The sequence below is a fragment of the Carcharodon carcharias genome, chromosome 4, assembly GCF_017639515.1.
Source record: "Carcharodon carcharias isolate sCarCar2 chromosome 4, sCarCar2.pri, whole genome shotgun sequence".
In the NCBI taxonomy this organism is placed as follows: domain Eukaryota; kingdom Metazoa; phylum Chordata; class Chondrichthyes; order Lamniformes; family Lamnidae; genus Carcharodon; species Carcharodon carcharias.
This window is the reverse complement of record NC_054470.1, coordinates 61,690,394-61,712,353: the sequence shown is the minus strand read 5'-3', so window position 1 is coordinate 61,712,353 and position 21,960 is coordinate 61,690,394. Positions and strand designations below refer to the sequence as shown.

Here is a 21,960-nt window from a genome sequence, read left to right as displayed (position 1 = left end):
CTTGTGCATTTCATTGCACTAAAATGGTCGGCAACCATCTTATGGTTTGCTTGAATATTTTCACCCTCAGTCTGGGGTCTTCTGTCACCCTCTCTATGGGGTCTTTTGTTGCCCATGGTGCTTTATTAAGGGTGTGCTAGACCTTCTTCTGGGATCTGTGCTCTCTTCAGCTTGGAGTTTAAAATGTCTTTCAAAGCCTTTTAATATCTCACCAAATGTTGCCAAGTGTTGATCTCTTCCTTAACCAAAATGGGTCTGGCTCTTCTAATTTTCTGACCATGGCTGCATTTTTATTATATTAGATACAGCTTTAAATGTTGTTGCCCCTTTAAGGCAGTGACTATTTTTCTCATTGACTGTTTGCAGCCTGTTGGTTCCTTTGTTTTTACCATTTTGGCGGTTTCTTTGGCGATCAGTCCCAATTTTTCTTCTTGGGCACACATCTCTCTGATCAGGTTTCAGCTGCTTTTAGTATTTCATATATTGGGATTCTGTTCTGGGCTCATCATTTAAATGCCACCTTTCATTCTATCACTGCCATTATGTTTGGAAGTTTCCTTCCAAAGCTTGCTTTCTGCAGACCATCTCTTTTAAACTTTTTTTTTTACTTCCAGCTGTGTTCCAGCTTCTGCAACCTGCTGAGTCCCTGGGACTGCTGCCTAGTCTACAATGTAAGTACAGTTTTTTTTTGTAGCTTTGCCTACCCATCTTATGATCTGACCAGGTTCCTTCATCCTGTATCACTCGGTCTTGCAATGGACCTCCACTCATTCTGGTGGATTCCTCAGCTTCCAAATCTGCACTGAAAGTTCTTAACTGCTTCAATTTTTCTTCTTAGGGACACATCTCTCTGATCAGGTTTCAGCTGCTTTTAGTATTTCATATATTGGGATTCTGTTCTGGGCTCATCATTTAAATGCCACCTTTCATCCTATCACTGCCATTATGTTGTATTATGGGTTTGTTTGGTGTCTCGCTGATGAGATCATGAGAATTGTATGTTTAAACATGAACCATTTATTGCTAATCCTTAACTATGTACAGAGCTCTGAGGTGCAGAGGGATCTGGGTTTCTAAGCGCATGAATTGCAAAAGACCAGTATGCAAGTACAGCAAGCAATTAGGAAAGCTATCATTTATTGCGAGGGGTATTGAATGCAAAAGTAGGGAGGTCTTCTGTTGTACAGGGCACTAGTGAGACCACATTTGGAATACTGTGTACAGTATCAGTCACCTTATTTAAGGGAGGATGTAAATGCAATGGAAGCAGTTCAGAGAAGATTTACCAGACTAATACCTGGAATGGGTCAGTTGTCTTATGAGGAAAGGTTGGAAAACTAGGCTTGTATCCACTGGAGTTTAGAAGAGTAAGAGGTGACTTGATTGACACATGTAAGATCCTGAGGGGTCTTGACAGGATAGATGTGGAGAGAATGTTTCCTCTTGTGGAAAAATCTAGAACTAGGGGTCACTTTAAAAATATGGGGTTGCCCATTTAAAACAGATGAGGCAATATTTTTTCACTCAGAGGGTCGTGAGTCTTCAGAACTCTGCTTCCGCCACCTTTTCGGGAAGAAAGTCTTTGAATATTTTTAAGGCAGAGGTGGATAGATTCTTGGTAAGCAAGGGGGTGATATGTTATCGGGGGTAGGTGGGATGCAGATTTCAGGTTACTGTCAGATCATCCATGATCTTATTAAATGGCGGAGCAGGCTCGAGAGACTGGAATTTTGTGTATAGTTCTGGTTGCCAAATTACAGGAAGGACATAATTGCTGTGGAGTGAGTATAGAAGAGATTTACAAGAATGTTGTCAGGGCTTGAAAATTGCAGCTATGAGGAACAGTTAGACATGCTAGGGTTGTTTTTCTTAGAAGAGGAGGCTGAGGGGTGACTGCTGCTGCTGGCACATAGTGCTCCTAATGTAATGATAAAACATTTTGGGTTTTCCTTGATTTTACCTGCCAATATTTTTTCATATCCTCTCTTTGCTTTCCTAATTTCCTCCTTTATTTCACCTCTGTACTTTCTATACTCCTCTAAGCTTTCTACAGTATGAACTGTTTTGTGACTGACATAAGCTTTCTTTCTCTGTGTTACCTTACCCTGTATGCTTCTGGATAACCAGGCAGCTCTAGATTTTGCAGTACCACCCTTTTTCTTTGTGGGGACATGTCTACACTGTACCTGTGGAATCTTGATTTTGAATACCTCCCACTGATTGGTAACTGATTTTCCTTCAAGTAGTTGATTCCAGTCCAATTTCACTAGATCACTTCTCAGCTTCATATAAGTTGTCTTCCCCAAATTTAGAACTTTTGCTCCTGTTCTATCTTTGTGCTTTTCCATAATGATTCTAAATTTAACTATTATGGTCAGCACTGGCTGAAGATGGTCACAAATGCTTCAGCCTTGTCTTTTGCACTGATGTGTTGGGCTCCTCCATCATTGAGGATAGAGATATTTTTGGAGCCTCCTCTTTCCGTTAGTTGTTTAATTGTTCACCACCATTCACAACTGGATGTGGCAGGATTGCAGAGCTTTGATCTGATCCATTGGTGGTGGAATCACTTAGCTCTGTCTAGCACATGCTGCTTGCCATGCAAGTAGTCACATGTTGTGGCTCCACCAGGTTGACACTTCATTTTTAGGTATACGTGATGCTGGCATGCTCTCCTGTACTCTTCATTGAGCCAAGGTTAAACCCGCAACTTGATGGTAATGCTACAGTGAGCGTATGCCAGGCCATGAGGTTACAGATTGTGGTTGAGTACAATTCTGCTGCTGCTGATGGCCCATAGTGCCTCATGGATGCCTTGTTGAGTTGCTAGATCAGTTCGAAATCTATCTCGTTGTGATACTGCCACACAACATGGAGGGTATGTGAAGATGGGACTTTTGGCTCCACAAGGACCATGCAGTGGTCACTCCTACCAATCCTGTCATGGACAAATGCATCTTGATGGCTTTGTGAGGACGAGGTTAAGCAGGTTTTTTCCCCTCATTGATAAAAGCAAAATACTGCAGATGCTGGAAAGCTGAAACAAAAGCAAAAGTTGCTGGAAAAACATCAGACCTGACAACTCTGTCTTTCTCCCCACAGATGCTAACGTTTCAAGTCTGTATGACTCTTCAGAACTAAAGAGAAGTAGAAATGTGGTGAAATATATACTGTTTAAGGGAGTTGAGACAGGTGAAGCTGAGGAGGGGGGAGAAGTAAAGGGACAGGTGTTGCACCTTCTGCGATTGCATGAGATGGTGCCGTGGGAGGGGGTTGAGGTGTAAGGGGTGATGGAGAAGTGGACCAGGGTGTCCCGGAGGGAACGATCCCTACAGAATGCCAACTGGGGGTTGGGGGGTGGGGTGAAGGGAAGATGTGTTCGGTGGTGGCATCATTGGCGGAAATGGCGAAGGATGATCCTTTGAATGCAGAGGGTGGTGGGGTCAAAAGTGAGGACAAAGGGACCCTATCATGGTTCTGGAAGGGAAAGGAAGGTGTGAGGGCAGAGGCGCGGGAGATGGGTCCTACACAGTTGAGGGCCCTGTCAACCATGGGCAGAAAACCTCGGTTAAGGAAGAAGGAAGACATGTCAGAAGCACTGTTTTGGAAAGTGGCATCATCGGAATGGAGTCCTTATAGGGAGCAGGATGTGTGTTGTAGTCGAAGTAGCTGTGGGAGTTGGTGGACTTGTAATGAATATTGGTGGACAGTCCATCACCAGAGATTGAGACAGAGAAGTTGAAGAAGGGAAGGCAAGTGTCAATGATGGACCATGTGAAAGTGATGGAGGGGTGGAAATTGGAAGCAAAATTAATACATTTTTCCAGGTCCAGACGAGAGCATGAAGCACTACCGAAACATTCATCGATGTACTGGGGAAAGAGTTGTGGGAGGGAGCCTGAGTAGGACTGGAAAAAGGTATGTTCCACATACCCCATAAAGAGACAGGCATAACTGGGTCCCTTGCAGGTGCCCATCGCCACACCTTTTATTTGGAGGAACATCCTCCCTTCAACCCCCCTTTCGGCATTCCATACGGACCATTCCCTCAGAGACAACCTGGTCCACTCCTCCATCACCTATACCTCAACCCACTCCCAAGGCATCTTCCTATGCAATTGCAGAAGGTACAATAACTGCCCCATTACTTCCCCTCTCCTCACTGTCCAAGGGCCCAGACAAACACTCATTTCAAGTGAAGCAGCATTTCACTTGCACTTCCCTCAATTTAGTCTACTGCATTCGTTGCTCCCAATGTGGTTTCCTCTACACTGGAGAGACCAAACGCAGACTGAGTGACCACTCAGTGGAACACCTTCGGTCTGTCCGCAAGCATGACCCAGACCTCCTTGGCACTTGCCATTTCAACACAACACCCTGCTCTCATGCCCGTCTTTGGCCTGCGGCAAAATTCCTGTGAAGCTCAACGCAAACTGAAGGAACAGCACCTCCTTCCGCCTTCTGGACTTAACATTGAGTTCAACAACTTCAGATCATGAACTCTCTCTTCCATCCTCACACCTGTTTTCAAATTTTTTTTAATTTTCATTTTTTTCTCCACCTATTTCTATTTTTTTTACATTTATTTCTATTCATTGTTTTATCCCCACCTTTTAGCCTATTTCAATCTTTTTTCCCACACCATCCCCTTCCCCCACCCTCACACCTCCACTAGGGCCATCATGCACTTGCTCATTCTGCTTTCTTCTCTTAATGTCACCATTAGCACCTCCTTTAGTCAGTATCACCATCAACAACACCTCTTCGACCTTGTTCATGACATTGTTTGCAATCTCTCCTTTGCCTCCACCTATCACTGACCTATCCAGCTTCGCCTGTCCCACCCCCTTAAACAGTATATATTTTACCACATTTCTACTTCTCTTTAGTTCTGAAGAGTCATATGGCGTCGAAACGTTAACTCTGTCTTTCTCTCCACAGATGCTGTCAGACCTGCTAAGGTTTTCCAGCAATTTTTGTTTTTATTTCAGTTTTCCCCTCGTTGGTTCCCTCACCACCTGCCACAGGCCTAGTCTAGCAGCTATATCATTCAGGACTCTGTTCAGTCATTAGTAGTGCTACTGAGTACATTCTGTGCCCTTGCCACCCTCAGTGCTTCCATTTGGTGTTCAACATGGAGGAGTATGGATTGATCAGTGGGAGGTGAGGGTGGCGGTAATCAGCCGGAGGTTTCCTTGCCTATGTTTGACCTGATGCCATAGACTTCATGAGGTCTAGCGTCAATGTTGAGGACTCCCAGGGCTAATCAACTGTATAAAACTGTGTCCTAGAGGCTAGTGAATAGCCCAGTGGGAAAGGGTTTTATGAGCCACAAGTTGATAGGACACCAACCCTTTTCACTTGGTAACCATATCTAGAGAGCAGATCATTTCTCCTTAAATGGTCCTGATGCCACACTGTTAAGTGGGATTTATGCTATACAGGTAAAGCTGCTCCAAGTAAAGATAAACAAAATGTATTTTATTAGACAATGGTATAACACAGAAGGTTTTATTGACTTTGTCAAAGCATGTGAAGCTACAGAATGCCCAAAATTGTAATGGTTTATTTGTCATAAAGTGCAACAATCAATACATTCTACTATTTTTTTTTTAAAAAACAATGTAGATTTAAAATCAATATTTTCACCTGCTTTGGCAGAGCCTGTTCTGTTAATCTCAATAGTTCTGTTCCTGGAGCCAGGCTGAAATTTATAAGCAAATCACTTACTCATTTTCTGTTTAGACAAAAATGCCCTGGAAAGACATAGTTTCATGGAAAATAGAAGTATGTTGTCTATGGATTGTTGCACACAGTTTAGTGGATGGAAGCAGTGTAGACTGAGTATGCCAATTGAATGAAACAATAACTTATTTTTGATGAATCTTCCAAAATTTGAACATCTAGAACAGGCTCTGCATAATTAAAAATAAAACTACGAAACGGTTACTTTGGCTTCTTAAAAATACTTTGATTTCAGGGTACAATGCAAATACAGCCTATAAATAATTTCAAGTTATTTCCTGCCCTTTATATCCAAGTTAAGGACATCTGCAGTAACATAAAACAGAACCAGAGGCTGCATCTCCTAATATCTGACATCTCAAAAAAATGGCAAGTGTTTGTATAAATTTCCATGATTTTAAATCTACTTAAATTAAATATTTTGAGTTAAACACAAAAACATTCTAGGTTCTTTGAATTCCTATTGCATAAGTAACACAAATCAGTGGAGATGTTGGGTTACGTTAAAGCTCCAAAAATCAGCAGACAGTAGAGTGATGCACAGAATTCTCAAGCAGTGCATTATTTCATTCATTATTTTGTCACAGAGTCAATGAAGGACTCTGTGTTCCCACAAGGACAGGACAGCAGTTTACACAGGAGGTAATTCTCTGGTGTCACGTCATATAAATAAAAGGTTTCTACAGTAGATGCTAGAACAGCAAGCTTGTTCATGCACAATATAGCTATAGTTTCACCCAATAATCCATACAGGGATGTACACATCAACTGATGGATGGATTTAGAATTGATGGTTTCAAGCTTCATGGCACAAGGCACTAACTGAATTGGAACATGACTCTATACTACACATAGTGCTATTTTTCTATCAGACAAAGCACACCACAATCTGTACAAGCCACTGCCATAGACATCTGCCATTGTACTAAACTTCAATTAGATACACTGTCCCATCATATTACACAAAAAAAAAGAGCCACAACAGAGAACTGGGAAAACACTCTTAGCTGTACGTAGAAACCATCAGCATAGGGCGTGCTCTGTAGAGGCAAGAAGTCTTCACAAATGGATTAGACAGTTGTCCGGCATCTGGGGAAGATGGGACCATTGAGGCCTTGAAGTCGGCTTTGCCTGACTAAAATAAACAGATACACAAATGAAAAATTCTTGATAAAAATTCAGATTGAAAAAATGTATACTTGTGTGAAGGAATATTAAACTTGCATTACCTTACAACATCTAGTTTTATTTTCTGTACAATACATAACGTTCACAATGCTTTAATCTTTAAATAACTTAAAGTATAGCCTTATTGGTCCTGTATCCTAATTTTATCACTTCTTTATTATCCTCAACTTTAAGACTCAACTGTTTTCCACCCATAATTTTACCATGTAATGCTACTATACACACTCTTATGTTGTTTAAAGTGCTTTGTCTATCCATAGCCATTAGTCCCTCAACAAATGACTAAAGTAAATTATTGCTTGATAATATACCTCAGTACTGTACAGTTACAGATTTTTTTCTACATCATTGATTATGGTCCCTTTAACTGACTCCTGGTGCTGAGAAAATGTGAAGCATATGTCACAATTTCCAGAATGCACTAAATTATGGAACAGAGTGAGGGTGAAGTAAAATATTGTGTTTTGGCAGAACAAGTTGAGAAGCCTTTTAAAAAGGCATACAGGATCCCTGGCCTTAGATGTCCTAAACCCTTATAAAACATTGATTAGGCCCCACCTGGAGTATTGTGGCCAATTCTAGGTATCACACTTTAGTAAGGATGTCAAGGCCATAAACCAAGTGCAGAGAGGTTTTACCAGAATGGTACAAAAGATGAAAGAATTCAGTTACATGGAGAGATTAGAGAAACTGAGCTAGATTTCTTTCAAGCAGTGCAGGTTTAGGGGAGATTTGAAAGAGGTGTTCAAAATCTTGAAGGGTTTTGATGGGTGAATAAGGATAAACTGTTTCCACTGGCAAAAGGTTCCATTCAAGTGCACAAATTTAAGGTAATTGGCAAAAGAACCAGTAAAACGTTTTCAGGGCTATGAGAAAAGAGCAGGGGAGTGAGACTAATTGGACAGTATTTTTCCAGGAGCTGGCGCAAACACAATGGGCTAAACGATCTCCTATTCTGCATGATTCCATGGCCTGGATTTTACAGTTTTCAGTGGTCTAAGAGACGGAACAAAAAGTGAATGGTCTGCTCGCTCCTGCCCCCGCCGTTTCAGGTTGTCAAATCAAGATTCGGTAGGGCAATTAGCAGCGCAAATGGTGGCTCTGCGTCATGTCAGGACTAAGAAAGCTGCCCGAGTGATAATTGAGAAGTACAACACTCGCCTTGGCGATGACTTCCACACCAGCAAAAACGTCTGCGAGGAGACTGCCATCATCCGCAGCAAAAAAATTTGCAACAATTCTAGGACAGGACGTCAAGCAGCAGAGGGGTTATGCTGTGAACAGGAAGTCCGTCATGGAATCAAATTTAAAGGCCTTCTGCTCTCTAAATCTCTCTATTTCTTATCAAAAACCATGCAGATGCTGCTACTTTCAAAAACAGAATCTGCTGCTACATGCAGCCACAATCCCTGTGGCAGGCCTTTCGCCCTTGTTCCCATCTGACACCCGGGGTGATGCAGCTGGCAATGAAAAATTCCATAAAGCTGGCTCTTTAACAAGCTCAATAGTTTGTTAATTGGTGATTTAAAAATGGCAATTGAAATTGCCGTTCATGTTGGTGGGACCAGAAGATCCCGTCACCATGAAGGCCTGGGAAATTCCAGCCAATACTTAGGCTGAGGCCAAACCAGTATTTATAAAGGTTTTATCATAAGTTTCTTGCTTTAGTACTCTATGCCTCTATGCATAAAATCACAGACCCCGCACCATTTTTTTTTAACATTTTGAATGGCATTGTCTACCAGTTAATGTTTTCAATTATGTAATTGCAAAACATTTTAATATTGTCTAATCTTCATTGTGACATCACAAAATACAAGCATTACATCATGAATGATGACTTTCATTTAAATTATCTCTATATGATTATAAATTATTTTCTATTTCAGGTGTAAAAAGCCTTCCGAAACTAAATTACACAGCATCACTCCCTCAGTTTAATTAGCTATAAACAATAGCAAATGAAGAATTTTGCACCAGACACCCATCGAAGCATAACTAGTTACAAAGTGTTTTCAAACAGTCAAAAAGTGACCAAGAACATTTTCAGCCAAACCCTCTGACGTCCAATTCTCTGCTGCCAGCATTGGAACACTTTCAACAGCAAGTTCTTTATTTAATTAGCATTTTCTTTTAACTGAAAACTATTCTGCATTAACTTCAAAGGCAATTTATATTTATACTTAAAAATGAAGTTTTGTACATATCAAAGTGAGGTTTGTCAGTGTGAAAGAACAGAACATTGTTGCAACCATTTCCAGTACCAACTGCTCTTGCATCAGGTACAGCATAGCAACATATTAGTACTCTCACCACTTTGTCCCTGCAATATCCCTGAACTGGAATTTCAGAAAAAGCACCCCTACTGTCCACACAAGTTATTTTCATGGCTTCACTCTTTACTATTATGAGCAGTTTTATGTGTCATTCTTTTCCCTTACTAAAAAAAAGTTGCTTGTTTATTAGCCTGATTATAAATTGGATTTTAGGTACCTAACATTGGTGAACCTGGTGTTTATGCAGTTAAGTCCAGATTCCATAGGTGCATTTACAAGTGTACAATCAGTCCACAAAATGGACTAAACAGCTAGATGCTGCGGGTCCCAGAACCCGAATGAAAGAAGAAATATAAAAAGGCCTTCCAAGCTGGATCGAGTCTGGCCAAACTCATTTCATGTCGGTCCACTGTAGGATTGAGCCTTCCCTTCCAGCAATCTGGGCTGACACAGCAAACAATATCCAAAAATCAACACCATCCAGCTCCAGCTGAAAACCATTTCCTTTATTCATGTTTTTGTAAGATACTTAGAATTGCTCCCTGTGATATAAAAATATTTTCTAACCCATCTGACAGTTAAACAAATGGCATACTATTTCTGTTTGAGTGATCTCAAATAGCCTAACATTGTCCGCAAGTACTCCAGTCTATGACCCAAAATACACAGAATTGTTAATTATTGGTTAGCAAATAGGGGATAGAAGGTGAGAAGCTGAGATGGGATTAATTTTTCAGAGTGAGCAGAATTACACCTAATTAGGCATCCTTTCTATTCCACACATTAGAAAAAAATACTAAAAATGAAGAAGAGTTAGATGTGAGCCTTACTTTGAAATGGGGATTAGACTGGTGATATTGTGATTTTTTTTTCAAAATATTCATGTGATCACTCAAAATATGAAAACTTCCCCTCATGGAAGTGATGCTAAAGGTGATGGAATATTCTATTTTGTTCAAGTGTTTCCATGATACAGGTAATATTTATTAAACTAAATTATATAGCATTGTTCATTGTATTTGCATGACTGGAAATATTTTTAAAAATGCAGAACTCCATGTTGAAGACATTTTATTATATGGCAGCAAGGATGAGTTTTTTTTTAAGGCCCCATCCCAGCACAGAGTGTTACGTGCTGGGGTATTAAAGTGAGGGGCTAATTAAAATTAGTGACCAGAAGCACGGCAAATCAAGCACTCTGCCTGATCCCCTGATGCTGTCTCCACCCAGCATTAGTCAATGTTAGAAGTTTGGTCTCCAAAAAATAACCCAGAAATGAAATAAACATGAGATTAGCAAGAACACAGAATTATTTAGGAATGGGCACTGTTCTGATTTTGAGAGTGAGCTTTTAAACAGCTTGTCTAAGGAGAGGTGTGGTGATTCTAACTAATGTTTATTGCACATTCTTTTTTCCTCTATACTAATTACCATGTTGAATGTGTGAATTTTCTCCCATGTGGGCAATTTGCAGCTCATTAAAAAGTTAACATATACATCAAACACAGTTAACAATTTTAGAGTTGTGAAAAAGAAACCCTCAAGGTATGAGGAAGAAATTTCACTGCAGAGTCAGAAATTGCTAACTAATGCAATCACTTTTTTAAAAAAAAGAAATATCCATAACTATGAAATTAGAAAAAAGAATTGTGTCAGCAAGGAAAGCAGGAAAAAAAGCAGTGGAGGAAAAAGGAAGGGAATAAGACTGCACTCAGAGAAAGGGAAAAGTCAGTGTAGATCCAGCAAAAAGGCAGTGTAAAGCACTGCTGTTTCAATTAAGGAGGCTACGACCAAAAAAATACTATATACTTATATCTCCTCCAGTTCCAAAGCTGAGAATCTAGACCAGGAACCATCTGCTCGATTAATGCGAGCTGCAACAAAAATTGGATTGATGAAAACACCTGCAAAATAAGACGCTGTAGAGAATCTGAGAAATTTGTTAAGAATGCTGAAATGCATGCTTTCTTTCCCCTAAAATTTGCAAGACATGTGTCACAATGATTGCTTCCTTTCGATAAAAATAATCCATCCCACCCCCAAAAAATTGCCAAGATCGTGTTTCCTTGAAGTTTTCCAGAAACTGAGGACTCTTGTATTGCGTGGCTGAAATATTGTTTTTAACTGTTTAACTATTGTCTTTAACATAGCAAATACCTCAAAGAGCAGGGGTCTGACTTGAGCAATCATTACAGAGGAACTAGGAAGCTGATTGAATATCAGATCATTTTGCCTAGTCATTTTTGCTGCCTAAATATTGTCCAATCTTTAACACAATTCATTGCAGATCACAGTGGAAAAGTTATTTTCTCCAGCTGTAAAGGTACTTGTTTTGCCTCCACTGCTTGTTACACTCAGCAGTCTGACTCAAAGTGTCTCCACTCATAATTGATGAATTGCTGTCTATATTTCTTTGATCAGATAACTGTTGAAATTAACAGAAGTGATTTAATAATCTGTGAAAACATTTTATTCATAAGGATATAATTTTGGAATTCCCACATATTATGTTGGAGTAGCAGCAATCCTCAAATTCTGTTTCACTTAGGCAGTGTGCACTTACGTTGTTTTATTACATTCTGCTAGTAACCCAATTCTACTGTAGACTGCATCTAGCTATGAATGCTTGACTATACCATCCTACTGAAAAGTACTAAGACCTACAAGTATACCCAAACCAGTGAGTGAGTCATAGACATGACCACAGGATGACTGTCTGGGCTGTTCCAACATCTGATGAAGTAACTAATAGAACATTCTCAAGTCAATTTAACATATGCTAAACATACTTAAATTGCTTCTGTAGTTCTTTTCAGTCAGTAATTTTCCCTTCAACTTTCAGCTGATCTGATCCTACTCCCTGAAACTCCCTCCTGAATCTCCCTGTCTCAATTTAAGTCTTTCTGCTTCTAAACATCTTTTTAAATCAACCTATTCAGGTGTACCTTTGATTGCCTCTCCCGACTTCTCCACTTTAGTTTGGGGTTCATTACTCTCCTCTGATGTGTTTCTATGCTTAAAAGTATGATACAAATGCATGTGTTGTTGCTGTTTGAAAACATTCCCTGTGTCAAGTGTTGCTTCTGTCTGAGAGGACAAGCTGAAGACTTCCAGTCAGTTATGCAGAGTTCTGCCAGAGTACTGAGCAGTAACTTCCCTTCTGATTTTCTCTCCCTTCTTATGGGAAATGTCTGTTCTCTGGCTCAGTAATTCCCATAGCAGCATGGTTGGGATTTGGAGAGGGACCATGGATGGAAATCTGCACTCCAACAGCTTTCAAAGCTTTTTCACCAAGAGCATTATTGGCATCAATTAGAAGGATGATTATAAATCTGATTTGTGCAATTCTATTAAAAAAAGTAAAACCTGAAGCACTTTTCAGTGGCTAGACAATGAAATAGCTATATTAATGTGTTAACCAGGTTCAATTTACAACTTACATTAAGAGAATCTCGTTTGCTAAAATAACACTCATTTGAATTTCTCTCAGTGCAACAGGAAATAAATTGTCAGCCTAAAACAGTTATAACAATTTTTTATTAAGGAAGTATTGCATCTATGCTGACTCCAATTTACAAATGGCAAATTGTATTCTAAGATTCTTTGGTACTTTACAATGTTACTTTATATGGTCCAGATGCAGAAATGCAATACAATCTGTAAAACTTAAAATGAAAATTAAACACACAACACTTTCTGAATGTATCTGAGACAACATCATTGCTGCAACAACAGCAGTCTCCTTACCAAGGTCATTGTTACTCATCACTGCATTGGATGCCCGGAGCCTTGGACCTTGCTGGGTAAAATGATAGCCAAACTTCAGTAGGGTTGGATTCTGTTCTAACATATTTGCAATTTCCATTTCCACTTTATTACCCAGCTGCTGACACTGTCAATAAAGAAAAGGAATGCAGCATATATGAGAACACCTTGCATTTATATAGCGCCTTTAATGTAGGAAATACTTCATAAGACTGTATTAGACAGAGTGGCAGAAGTCACAAAGCTTTTTACTCCAGATAGGTAACAAGATAACCTATAGTTTGGCAGTGATCCATGAAAGGATCTCCAACTCCAATGAGGCTCTCAGTGCTTTTCATATCAACAGGAAATTTGGCTCTTAAATTATTTTAAATGATTCTGAAGCCAAAATATAACATTAAAATATGCATCTTACCTGATTGTCAATTTTAAGTTCAACCAATGAGTTATTGTACTGGAGAGCTTTCACTAGAGCCAGGATGCCATTGCCAGTGATAAAATTAGACTCCACATTCAAACTCTTCAACGTTTTGTTAACTTTCAGCATTTCTGCAAAAGCCTTGAAAGGGCGCAAAACATACACAAAGATATCAAGGAATTGTAATGAATGACATTGTTGAATACACAGAACAAAATCGCCCTTCAATAAACAACAACAAAAAGTGCTGGAAGAACTCAGCAGGTCTGACAGTATCTGTGGAGAGAAAGACAGAGTTAATGTTTCGAGTCTGTATGACTTGTCTTCAGAGCTCGGGAGAGAGGAATTCCCAGCAATATTCTAGCTGATTTCCTGTAACTAATCACTACTTAGCTTCCACTCACTGACCATACTTGTATTTTGCAGCAAGTCTATCACAACTTAAGCATACCAGTTACACCCTTTATAATTGCACCTTTATTTTCAACTCATTTATTATTTTCCTTGTTTCTCAGCTCACTGTTCTATCTTGATATTCCCTTAGCTATGCTTTATTTGCTCACTCATTCTTACTCTCCCCTCTTGTATCTCGGTTAAAAACGTAGCAGGGCTGATGCTAATCAGCACTGAGGTCACACGTGCATTGGTTGAAAAACCTACACTAAGGTTGCACTTGGTATTTTCTGCTACTTTGTACAAAGGAAGAGAAGATAGTACAAAGATTGAGACTTCAGGGAGTCAGCAGCAGCCAAGCACACAGCTCCTGGGACAGGGTTATGCCAAACATTTCTAGAAATTATGACTAATCAGTAAGAATGAGGGGCAGGGGAAGAGTTCTGGAAGTGACATTTACCTGGGACACTTGTAAAATGGGATAGGGGACAATTAAGAGCAGAAAATGGAAAATCTTCGTAGCTGCGGTGTTACTCAAAATGAGTCAAAGGATATTGCTTGGGTTGTACCTTCTTTCTTCTCCATTAAGTGTGCGCTATTATTTTTAAGTGTGGTACATATCCATAGTGAGCTTAGGGGGAGGTGGGAAGATCAAAAATACTTCTAGATTTGAAACAGATTTTTAAAAAATTGACTAATCTCCCTCGACCCATTCAGAAAAGCAGAATAGATATTTTGTGCTTCGGACATTTGAAGTCTAAATGAAGCACTTAAAAACAAGACTTTTAACTACTACCATTTCCTGTAATGAGTTAGAAGGGGAGCCAAGGACAAGCACAGTCTTTAAGTGAAGTGGTGCTAGAGGGCCAAAGGTAATTGCACCAGGCTGCTCTGACATTTTCAGTCCCCATTTTAAGGTCATACATTTTGTCCTTATTTTTGTACACTTCAATTTGATGTTTTTTACACTTTAATTTGATGGTATTAATAGATAAGCAGCAAAAATTACAGTAATTTGGGAAATTAAATAGTTGAAGTATAAGAGTTTCCTTGCAGGCGCATGAGGTTGAGTTGGACAAAAATGAGGTGATGCAGTGCCACCACTGGCAGGTGGGTATCATTTCAATGTTTGTAGTTTACATAACCAGTTATTATTATAATAAGGTAAAATACAGCAGATGCTGGCAACCTGAAACAAAAAGAAAATGCTGGAAATACTCAGCATTTTAGAGAAAGTAACAGAATTAAAGTTTTAGGCAAGTGTCCTGGAGGTTCTGATGAAAGATGTCTGACCTGAAAAGGTAACTCTGTTTCTCTCTCTCTACGGGTGCTAATTGATCCACCAAGTGCTGCCAGCGTTCTCTATTTGTATTTCCGTTTCCATTATAAGTGTGGACACAGAAGTTTATATTGGAGAAGGATGACAAAAGTGCACGCAAAGATTTTATAGTTATATTATGGATATAGATTGTGGTGTACTTTGCATGTGTTTGAGGGTTTGTTAAGTATTTTTGATTGTGATATTTGAACTAAACAGCAAGCAATATAAAACCACAAATTAGTGTTACATAAATCTTTATAAGACAGAAACAGGCCATTGGCCCAACAGGCCAATTTTTCATACGCTGCATGAGACTGCTCCCACCTTATTTCAACTAATTCTATCAGCATTTCTTTCTATTCTTTCCTCCCTCATGTTCTTATCTCCCTTCCTCTTAATTGCATCTAAGCTATTCACCTCAACAACCCATACCTTAGCTGTATTTTTTCAAAGAAGAGTCCCAGCTTCCTCAGTCTTTCCTGATAAATAAAACCCCTCAGTCATGGTATCATTCTTATAAATCTTTTTTGTACCTTCTCTATAGCCTTTTGTAATACAAAGACCAAAACTGAGAACAGTCCTCTTAGGCATGACCTAAGGTTCAATACAAGTTTAACATAACCTCTCTGCTTTTGAATTCTATTCCTCAAGAAATGAACCCCAGTGCTTTGATTGTAATTTTTTATGACTATGTCAATCTGCATTGTTAATCTATATTGTTTTAGTGATTAGTGAGTCGGTCTCTCTAAATCCCTGTGATCATCGATCCAATTTACACACTTAATTTCCAATGAGGGGGTGGCCATCTTATTCCTCCCAACAAAATGTATCACCTCACACTTATCTATATTGGAATTCATTTTCTACTTACACGCCTCACCCAGCATGTTTTTTAATGTCATTCTGTGTCTAATTGTTACAGCCTTCATCAGTATTATCTATAACCCACCCCCAAATTTGGCATCATGTCACCAACTAGTTTTTGATAGTGAGAAAAGTTCACACACTGGTATATTTTAAACACGAAAACACACATTTTCAATAAATACAATTAGTCCTCAATCTTTTAATACTAATTATCATGGTATGCCAATCCAACATGCAATACTTACAACAGCAACGGGATCATTACTTCGGGTTCCTACTATACTGAACTTCTTCACATATGTATTATCCTTCAAAGCTTCAGCATATGCTTTTAGAGTGGCAAGGGGAATGTTCTACAAACATTTACACAAAATAATTTTAATTAAAAAAAAAGTTTCATTTTTGATCATTTTTCACATAGTTTAAATCTTACTCATCCCATTGTTTCAAAATATTTGCCTCCCACTTCCCTGAATCATGCCTTAATTAACCAAAACTAAAACTTCCAGGTCTCTAGTGATGCAGCTGTTAATTCATTCACATGCAAAAATTAGAAATTAAAAGCACTTGGACAATCTTAACCAATATTGTGTTTTTATTTTTTACTTCCCATCTTTTCATATTCTTTTGGAATTTCAATTGACCCTTTCCCTCAAAAGAATTTTCAGATATAAAGGTAGTGTAACATACAACTCCAGGCAAAACACCATTGTTAATGCTACGAGGTGAGGCACTGAAGATGGTGGTAGCCCTATGTTTTCTTTTAAACCTCCCTTCCCTCTCCAAATTCCTTGAATGTGACATCAGACCGTGCCAAACTTCCCTGCAACTCTATGTTTGAAACCTTTCAATCAAGTGTCCACACCTGTCATAGCACTGGCATGACCCTAATCACAGTCATAATTACATCCTCTAACTGTGATAAACCACTCCTCCTAACTGTTCTTGACCTGTCAATCCTGCCTGTACGCACAATGGCCTGAAAATTGCCTTAAATGTATATTCAAAATGGAGTTGTAGCCAGACTGAATTGGGTCTGCAAAATAAGATCAACACAAAGTGACAACGTATTAGCACTAAGCAGTGGGTCAGCCATGGCTCAGCTGATGACACACTCGACTCTGAGTCACCAGGTTCCGGGTTCAAACCCTCCTCCGAGGATTGAGCGCAAAAATCTAGGCTGGCACTCCAGTGCATTACTGAGGAAGAGTAATACTGTCAGAGGTGCCATCTTTCGGATGAGAGGTTAAACTTAAGGAACCCATCTACCTACTTGGGTGGATGTAAAAGATCCCATTGCACTATTTCAAAGATGATCAGGGGAAATATCCTTGTGCACTAGCCAATATCCATCCCTCAATCAACATCACAAAAAAAATCTGGTCATCATCACATTGCTGTTTGTGCACAACTTGGTGGCCACATCTCTGACATTACAACAGTGACTGTCATCATTTATAGAGCACTTTGGTGGTCATGAAAAGCACTATATAAATGCAAATCTTTATTTCTTCATTAAACAGATCCTGTACTAGTGTCTGAAGCTCCAATACACAACTGGAATTAGTCAGTAACTCAACTGGAAATACCTAACAAGTATAAAAACAACGCAAAATTAAAAAAAGAAACCTGTTCAACTAAAGGATATGTGCAAATCCAGCCCAAGAGGAGCATTAAAAAATTCTCTTTATTGTCTATTAGAAGTTGAAAATGATAGAAATTTGACCAATCTTAACCCACTTGTTCGTATGCAAGTCTGGATCTGGAATGCAAGCCAACAACTTAACATGAATTGGTAATTTCACACACATAGGTTGCTTTTTAAAGCATACAGACAAATAGGTATATTGTTGGGGCAGAAAAGAAGGAGCTCTACTCCGCATCTAATCTGCTTTGTATCACAACTGAAAGTTCTCAACACTAACACCAGGTAGTTAAAATGGGAAACAGGTTGTGTTTTTCAGCACTGAGATTAAATAATAAATACAAAGATAATGAAAACAAGGTAACATCTGCATTTACTTAATTGACACAAAATGCTGGACATGCTCTGCAGGTCAAGCAGCATCTGTGGAGAGAGGAACAGAGTTAAGTTTCAGGTCAATGGCCTTTCAGCAACATGAAAGGTTAACTTTGTTTCTCTGACTGTAGATACAATGGGGCCTGCTGAATATTTCTAGCATTTATTGTTTTTAATCCAGATTTACAATAAAAGCAAAAGACTGTCGATGTCTACAGTATATTTATTTCCCTACTATCTCATATACAAACTGAGATATAGCCTCACACATATGAAGAGATCCATATACTGACCATGATATTTTTCTCATGCAAGAAAGAAACAGACAAGCTCGTCAATATAATTAACTATTAGTGGCAATTATAATTTACTTGTGAAATAAATCCTGTGCTAACATGATATTAATTCACAAAATAATGAGTGTTAGGAAGATAATGGGGGGAATTTTACTAGTCCCTCAGAGGGAGGGGAGTAAGCAATCCACCTACTCCTGCTATTCCTGAAGGCAGCTTCCATGTGTGGTGACAGCAATCTGCCTGGCATGACAGAAAGCCAATTAAGCTTGTTACATGGACAATTAGCAGCATATTTCCAATTGCAATGTAAATTTTTGATAACTTCCCATACCGAGTTACTCAGGGCTTGGCCTAAATAGCCAAATGGTTATGGTACTGGGTTTGTAACCCCAAGATCAAGAGTTCAAATCTCACAATGGCAACCTATGAAACAATGTAACTTCATCTGAATAGGAACAGATGGAAATGGGTTTGTACTCGAAAGAGTTACCGAGTTACTCAGCTACTCAGAGGCAGCAACTGCACAGTTGGAGGTAAAAGCAGTGTGAAAGAAAGATGCAACCTGACCCATTAATGGTGCAAATGACAAACCTGCGGACCTCTGCAAGCAGAGGTTTGCTACTGCAAGAGCAGTTCCTGGAGACTGCTCCCACAGGCAGTACTCAGGGTTCATAGATGGTAGTCCCCAACCCTTTCTTTCAGCCATTCTGCTCCGCCCGCCTTTGAGGCTTTCACCTCATCAGCACATTGACACACAGCTGCAGTGAAGGCTGCTGGCACATTGAGGAGGAGGGAGGGCCGATTAATGCTCCTACTGTCTCTATTTGGACGGTGAATCTAAAGGTAGCCTGCTACTTGGTCACCTTCCAGAAAATTGACCCGGAAGGTACACTGTTCCAATGGCCAAACCGTAAATGGTCCCACAGCTGAAAATATTCTATATCCAGAAAATATATCCCAATGTGTCCTTCCAACTTCAAACAAATCATTAAAGCCCACATAACACAAATTCATCATCTTCAGTTTGTAAGCACAGCAAAACTTTAATGGACTAATAGTGGAATTTTGGGATCTAGGTACATAGGTTAAAATGTCATGAAGAAATACAGAAAATAATCAGAAAGACTAATGGAATGCTGGACTTTATGTCTAGAAGAATAGAATACAAGGTGGGTAGAAGTCATGCTATAGCTATACAATGCCCTAGTTAGATCACAGCTGGAGTAGAGAGTAGTTCTGGGCAGTACACCTTTGGAAGGATATACTGGAAGATTTATCAGAATGATACTTGGACTCCAAGGATTAAATTCCAAGTAGAGATTACACAAATCAGGGTTGCATTCCCTGGGCTTTAAAAGGTTAGGAGGTGATTTGATTGAAATTTTCAAGATATTAGGGGAAACAGATAGGGTAGATACAGAGATACTGTTGGGGAATCTGAGATTCGGGAGACATAGGCTAAAAATTATAGTCAGACCTTTAAGGAGTGAAATTAGGAAACACATCACACACAAAAGGGCAGTGCAACTTTGGAACTCTGTTTCGCAAAAGGGATTGATGCTAGACCTATTGTTAATTTTAAATCTGAGATTAATAGATTTTTGTTAGCCAAAGGTATTACGTGAAATGAGGCAAAAGTAAAATGGAGTTGGGTCGCAGATCAACAATGAGCTCACTGATTGGCAGAACAGATTCAAAGGGCTAAATAACCTTTTTCTGTTTCTGTGTTAATAGATGCTCTTATGTTTAATAAATGTATATTTATGATGATGCAACAAAAATAAATAAAACTAAAAAATTGACTAATTGAACCTCCTTAAAACATAGTTAACTAGAATGCATTATCCTGGTTCTTCCCTTGACAATCTCTCAGTATTTTCTATGTACTCCATTATTTCAAACATTCAAAATAGATCTGTAATATTTTCCAATCTCTGGAAGTCCCTCCTTATTTTCTGTTGGCCAGTTATGTTGAAGAAAAAATTAGCAGTTCAGGTTAGCGAAGAACAAAGTGTCTGCAATCACCTTTATATTATTGAGGTTAATCTCCTCAAGCTCAGGGTCATTTTCCATAACTTGCTTTAGGGTTTCTTCCACATCTGTAGAGTTTGGCAGCTCATCTGGAACTGGCTTATACTGAGTGGGTTGAATGACACCTGCACAAGCAAAACAAGCTGAGTGTTGACAAGCAGGAATTGCAAAATAATCATTTTCAAATAATCGTTTCAACATAAAATTGCTCTACTAAGTTCAATAATTTAAGCAAAAATGTTCTGTCAATTTAGAATAATTCTACGTCCTACCAACCAGGACTGATGTCGTAACCAGGGAACATTGGCAAGAATGGCACTAGCTCATTTACCCTTCCAATACCATTCTGAAACTAGATCCTGAAACGGTGGCAAGAATGGCACTATCTCACTAATACCCAATTTTCCCTTGAGTGCAAGCAGCTCAACTCTGACACCTGCTTCAATGAGGAAAAGAGTTGACGATGCTGCCAGACCTGCTGAGTTTTTCCAGGTAATTCTGTTTTTGTTTTTGTTTTGGATTTCCAGCATCCGCGGTTTTTTTGTTTTTATCTCTGTGCTTCAATGAGGGGTTAGTTCCTCCTGCCAACCTCATTAAGGGATATAACTGTTTGGATGGTAATGACTAATGCATTTTAAATAGATGGCTGGTTAACTTTAAACATCTTTGTTTCTATAAGAACTTTATATATAATTAATAGATTTAAATATCTAAAAGAAACCATTACATTTTGAACTGGCATTGTACTAAAAATACACAAGTCACATTTATCAATAATACATTCTCCACCAGTTCAGATTCTGACACAGAACAGCCCAGCTGTTAAAATGTTGTTCTACAGAACTTCACATTTTACTCACTGTTAAGGCCTTCCTTGTTAACTATGGTGCTACTGGCAAGGGCTTCATAATATTGCTGGTTGCTCATCAGCGTGTGCATGCCAAGGATGGCTAAAAAGAAAAAAATAATACACACAAGGTTAATGGAACTGGAGACTGTAAGGTAATTAAGCTTCAGGCACTTGCACTCTGCTGCAGAAAAAGTAGCAAAAATAGAACCACATCGCGGCTCAAAAAGCAAGAATTTCCAGAGTGCTGAACTTCTCATTCAAATTAATTCTCATGTGACCATTAAATTTGCAAATCACCGTACATTCAGCTGATGCCAACATTTTCAACCAGCTGACAACTGCATTTTTATTTAAATATTACTTCTCAGGATTAGGGTGTCACTAGCTAGGCCAGCATTCATTGACCATCCCAAATTGCCCTTATGAAGGTGGTGGTGGTGATCTCCCTTTTTCAGTCACTGTGATCTGTGAGATGAAGGTACTCCAACAAATTTGAAAATTGAAGGGTTTTGACCTAGTGATAAAGAAGGGACAACTTACCCAAGTCAGGATGGTGCGTGACATGGAAGGGAACTCTGAGGTGATATTTTTAATATATACCTGCTTCCATTGTCCTTCCATAACAACTTGCATTTATATACCACCTTTAATATAGTAAAATGTCCCAAGATACTTCACTGAATTTGATGAGGTGCATAAGAAGATATTGGAACCAGAAAATAAAAGCTTGGTCAAAGTAGTCTTAAAGTGTGTTTTAAAGCAAGAGGGAGAGTTAAGAGGCTGAAAGGTT

The 21,960-nt window shown here is 39.1% G+C and overlaps 1 protein-coding gene across 3 annotated transcripts in view; it reads right to left on the bottom strand.

Annotated features, from left to right (window-relative positions):
- Positions 1 to 5,495: 5,495 nt before the first annotated feature.
- Positions 5,496 to 21,960, bottom strand: part of tmod1 (tropomodulin 1) — a 79,677-nt gene continuing 63,212 nt past the window's right edge. For 2 of the 3 annotated variants that reach the window (XM_041186755.1, XM_041186753.1), the window contains exons 5-10: positions 21,181 to 21,270; positions 20,315 to 20,445; positions 16,219 to 16,326; positions 13,390 to 13,533; positions 12,957 to 13,101; positions 5,496 to 6,880 (exon numbers count right to left, since the gene is read on the bottom strand). In XM_041186755.1, coding sequence (XP_041042689.1) covers positions 6,816 to 6,880; positions 12,957 to 13,101; positions 13,390 to 13,533; positions 16,219 to 16,326; positions 20,315 to 20,445; positions 21,181 to 21,270 — 683 coding nt within the window. In that variant the 3' untranslated portion in view covers positions 5,496 to 6,815. Of the gene's footprint in view, positions 6,881 to 11,018; positions 11,084 to 12,956; positions 13,102 to 13,389; positions 13,534 to 16,218; positions 16,327 to 20,314; positions 20,446 to 21,180; positions 21,271 to 21,960 lie in introns of all 3 variants that reach the window. The other variant, XM_041186754.1, reaches the window with a different exon arrangement.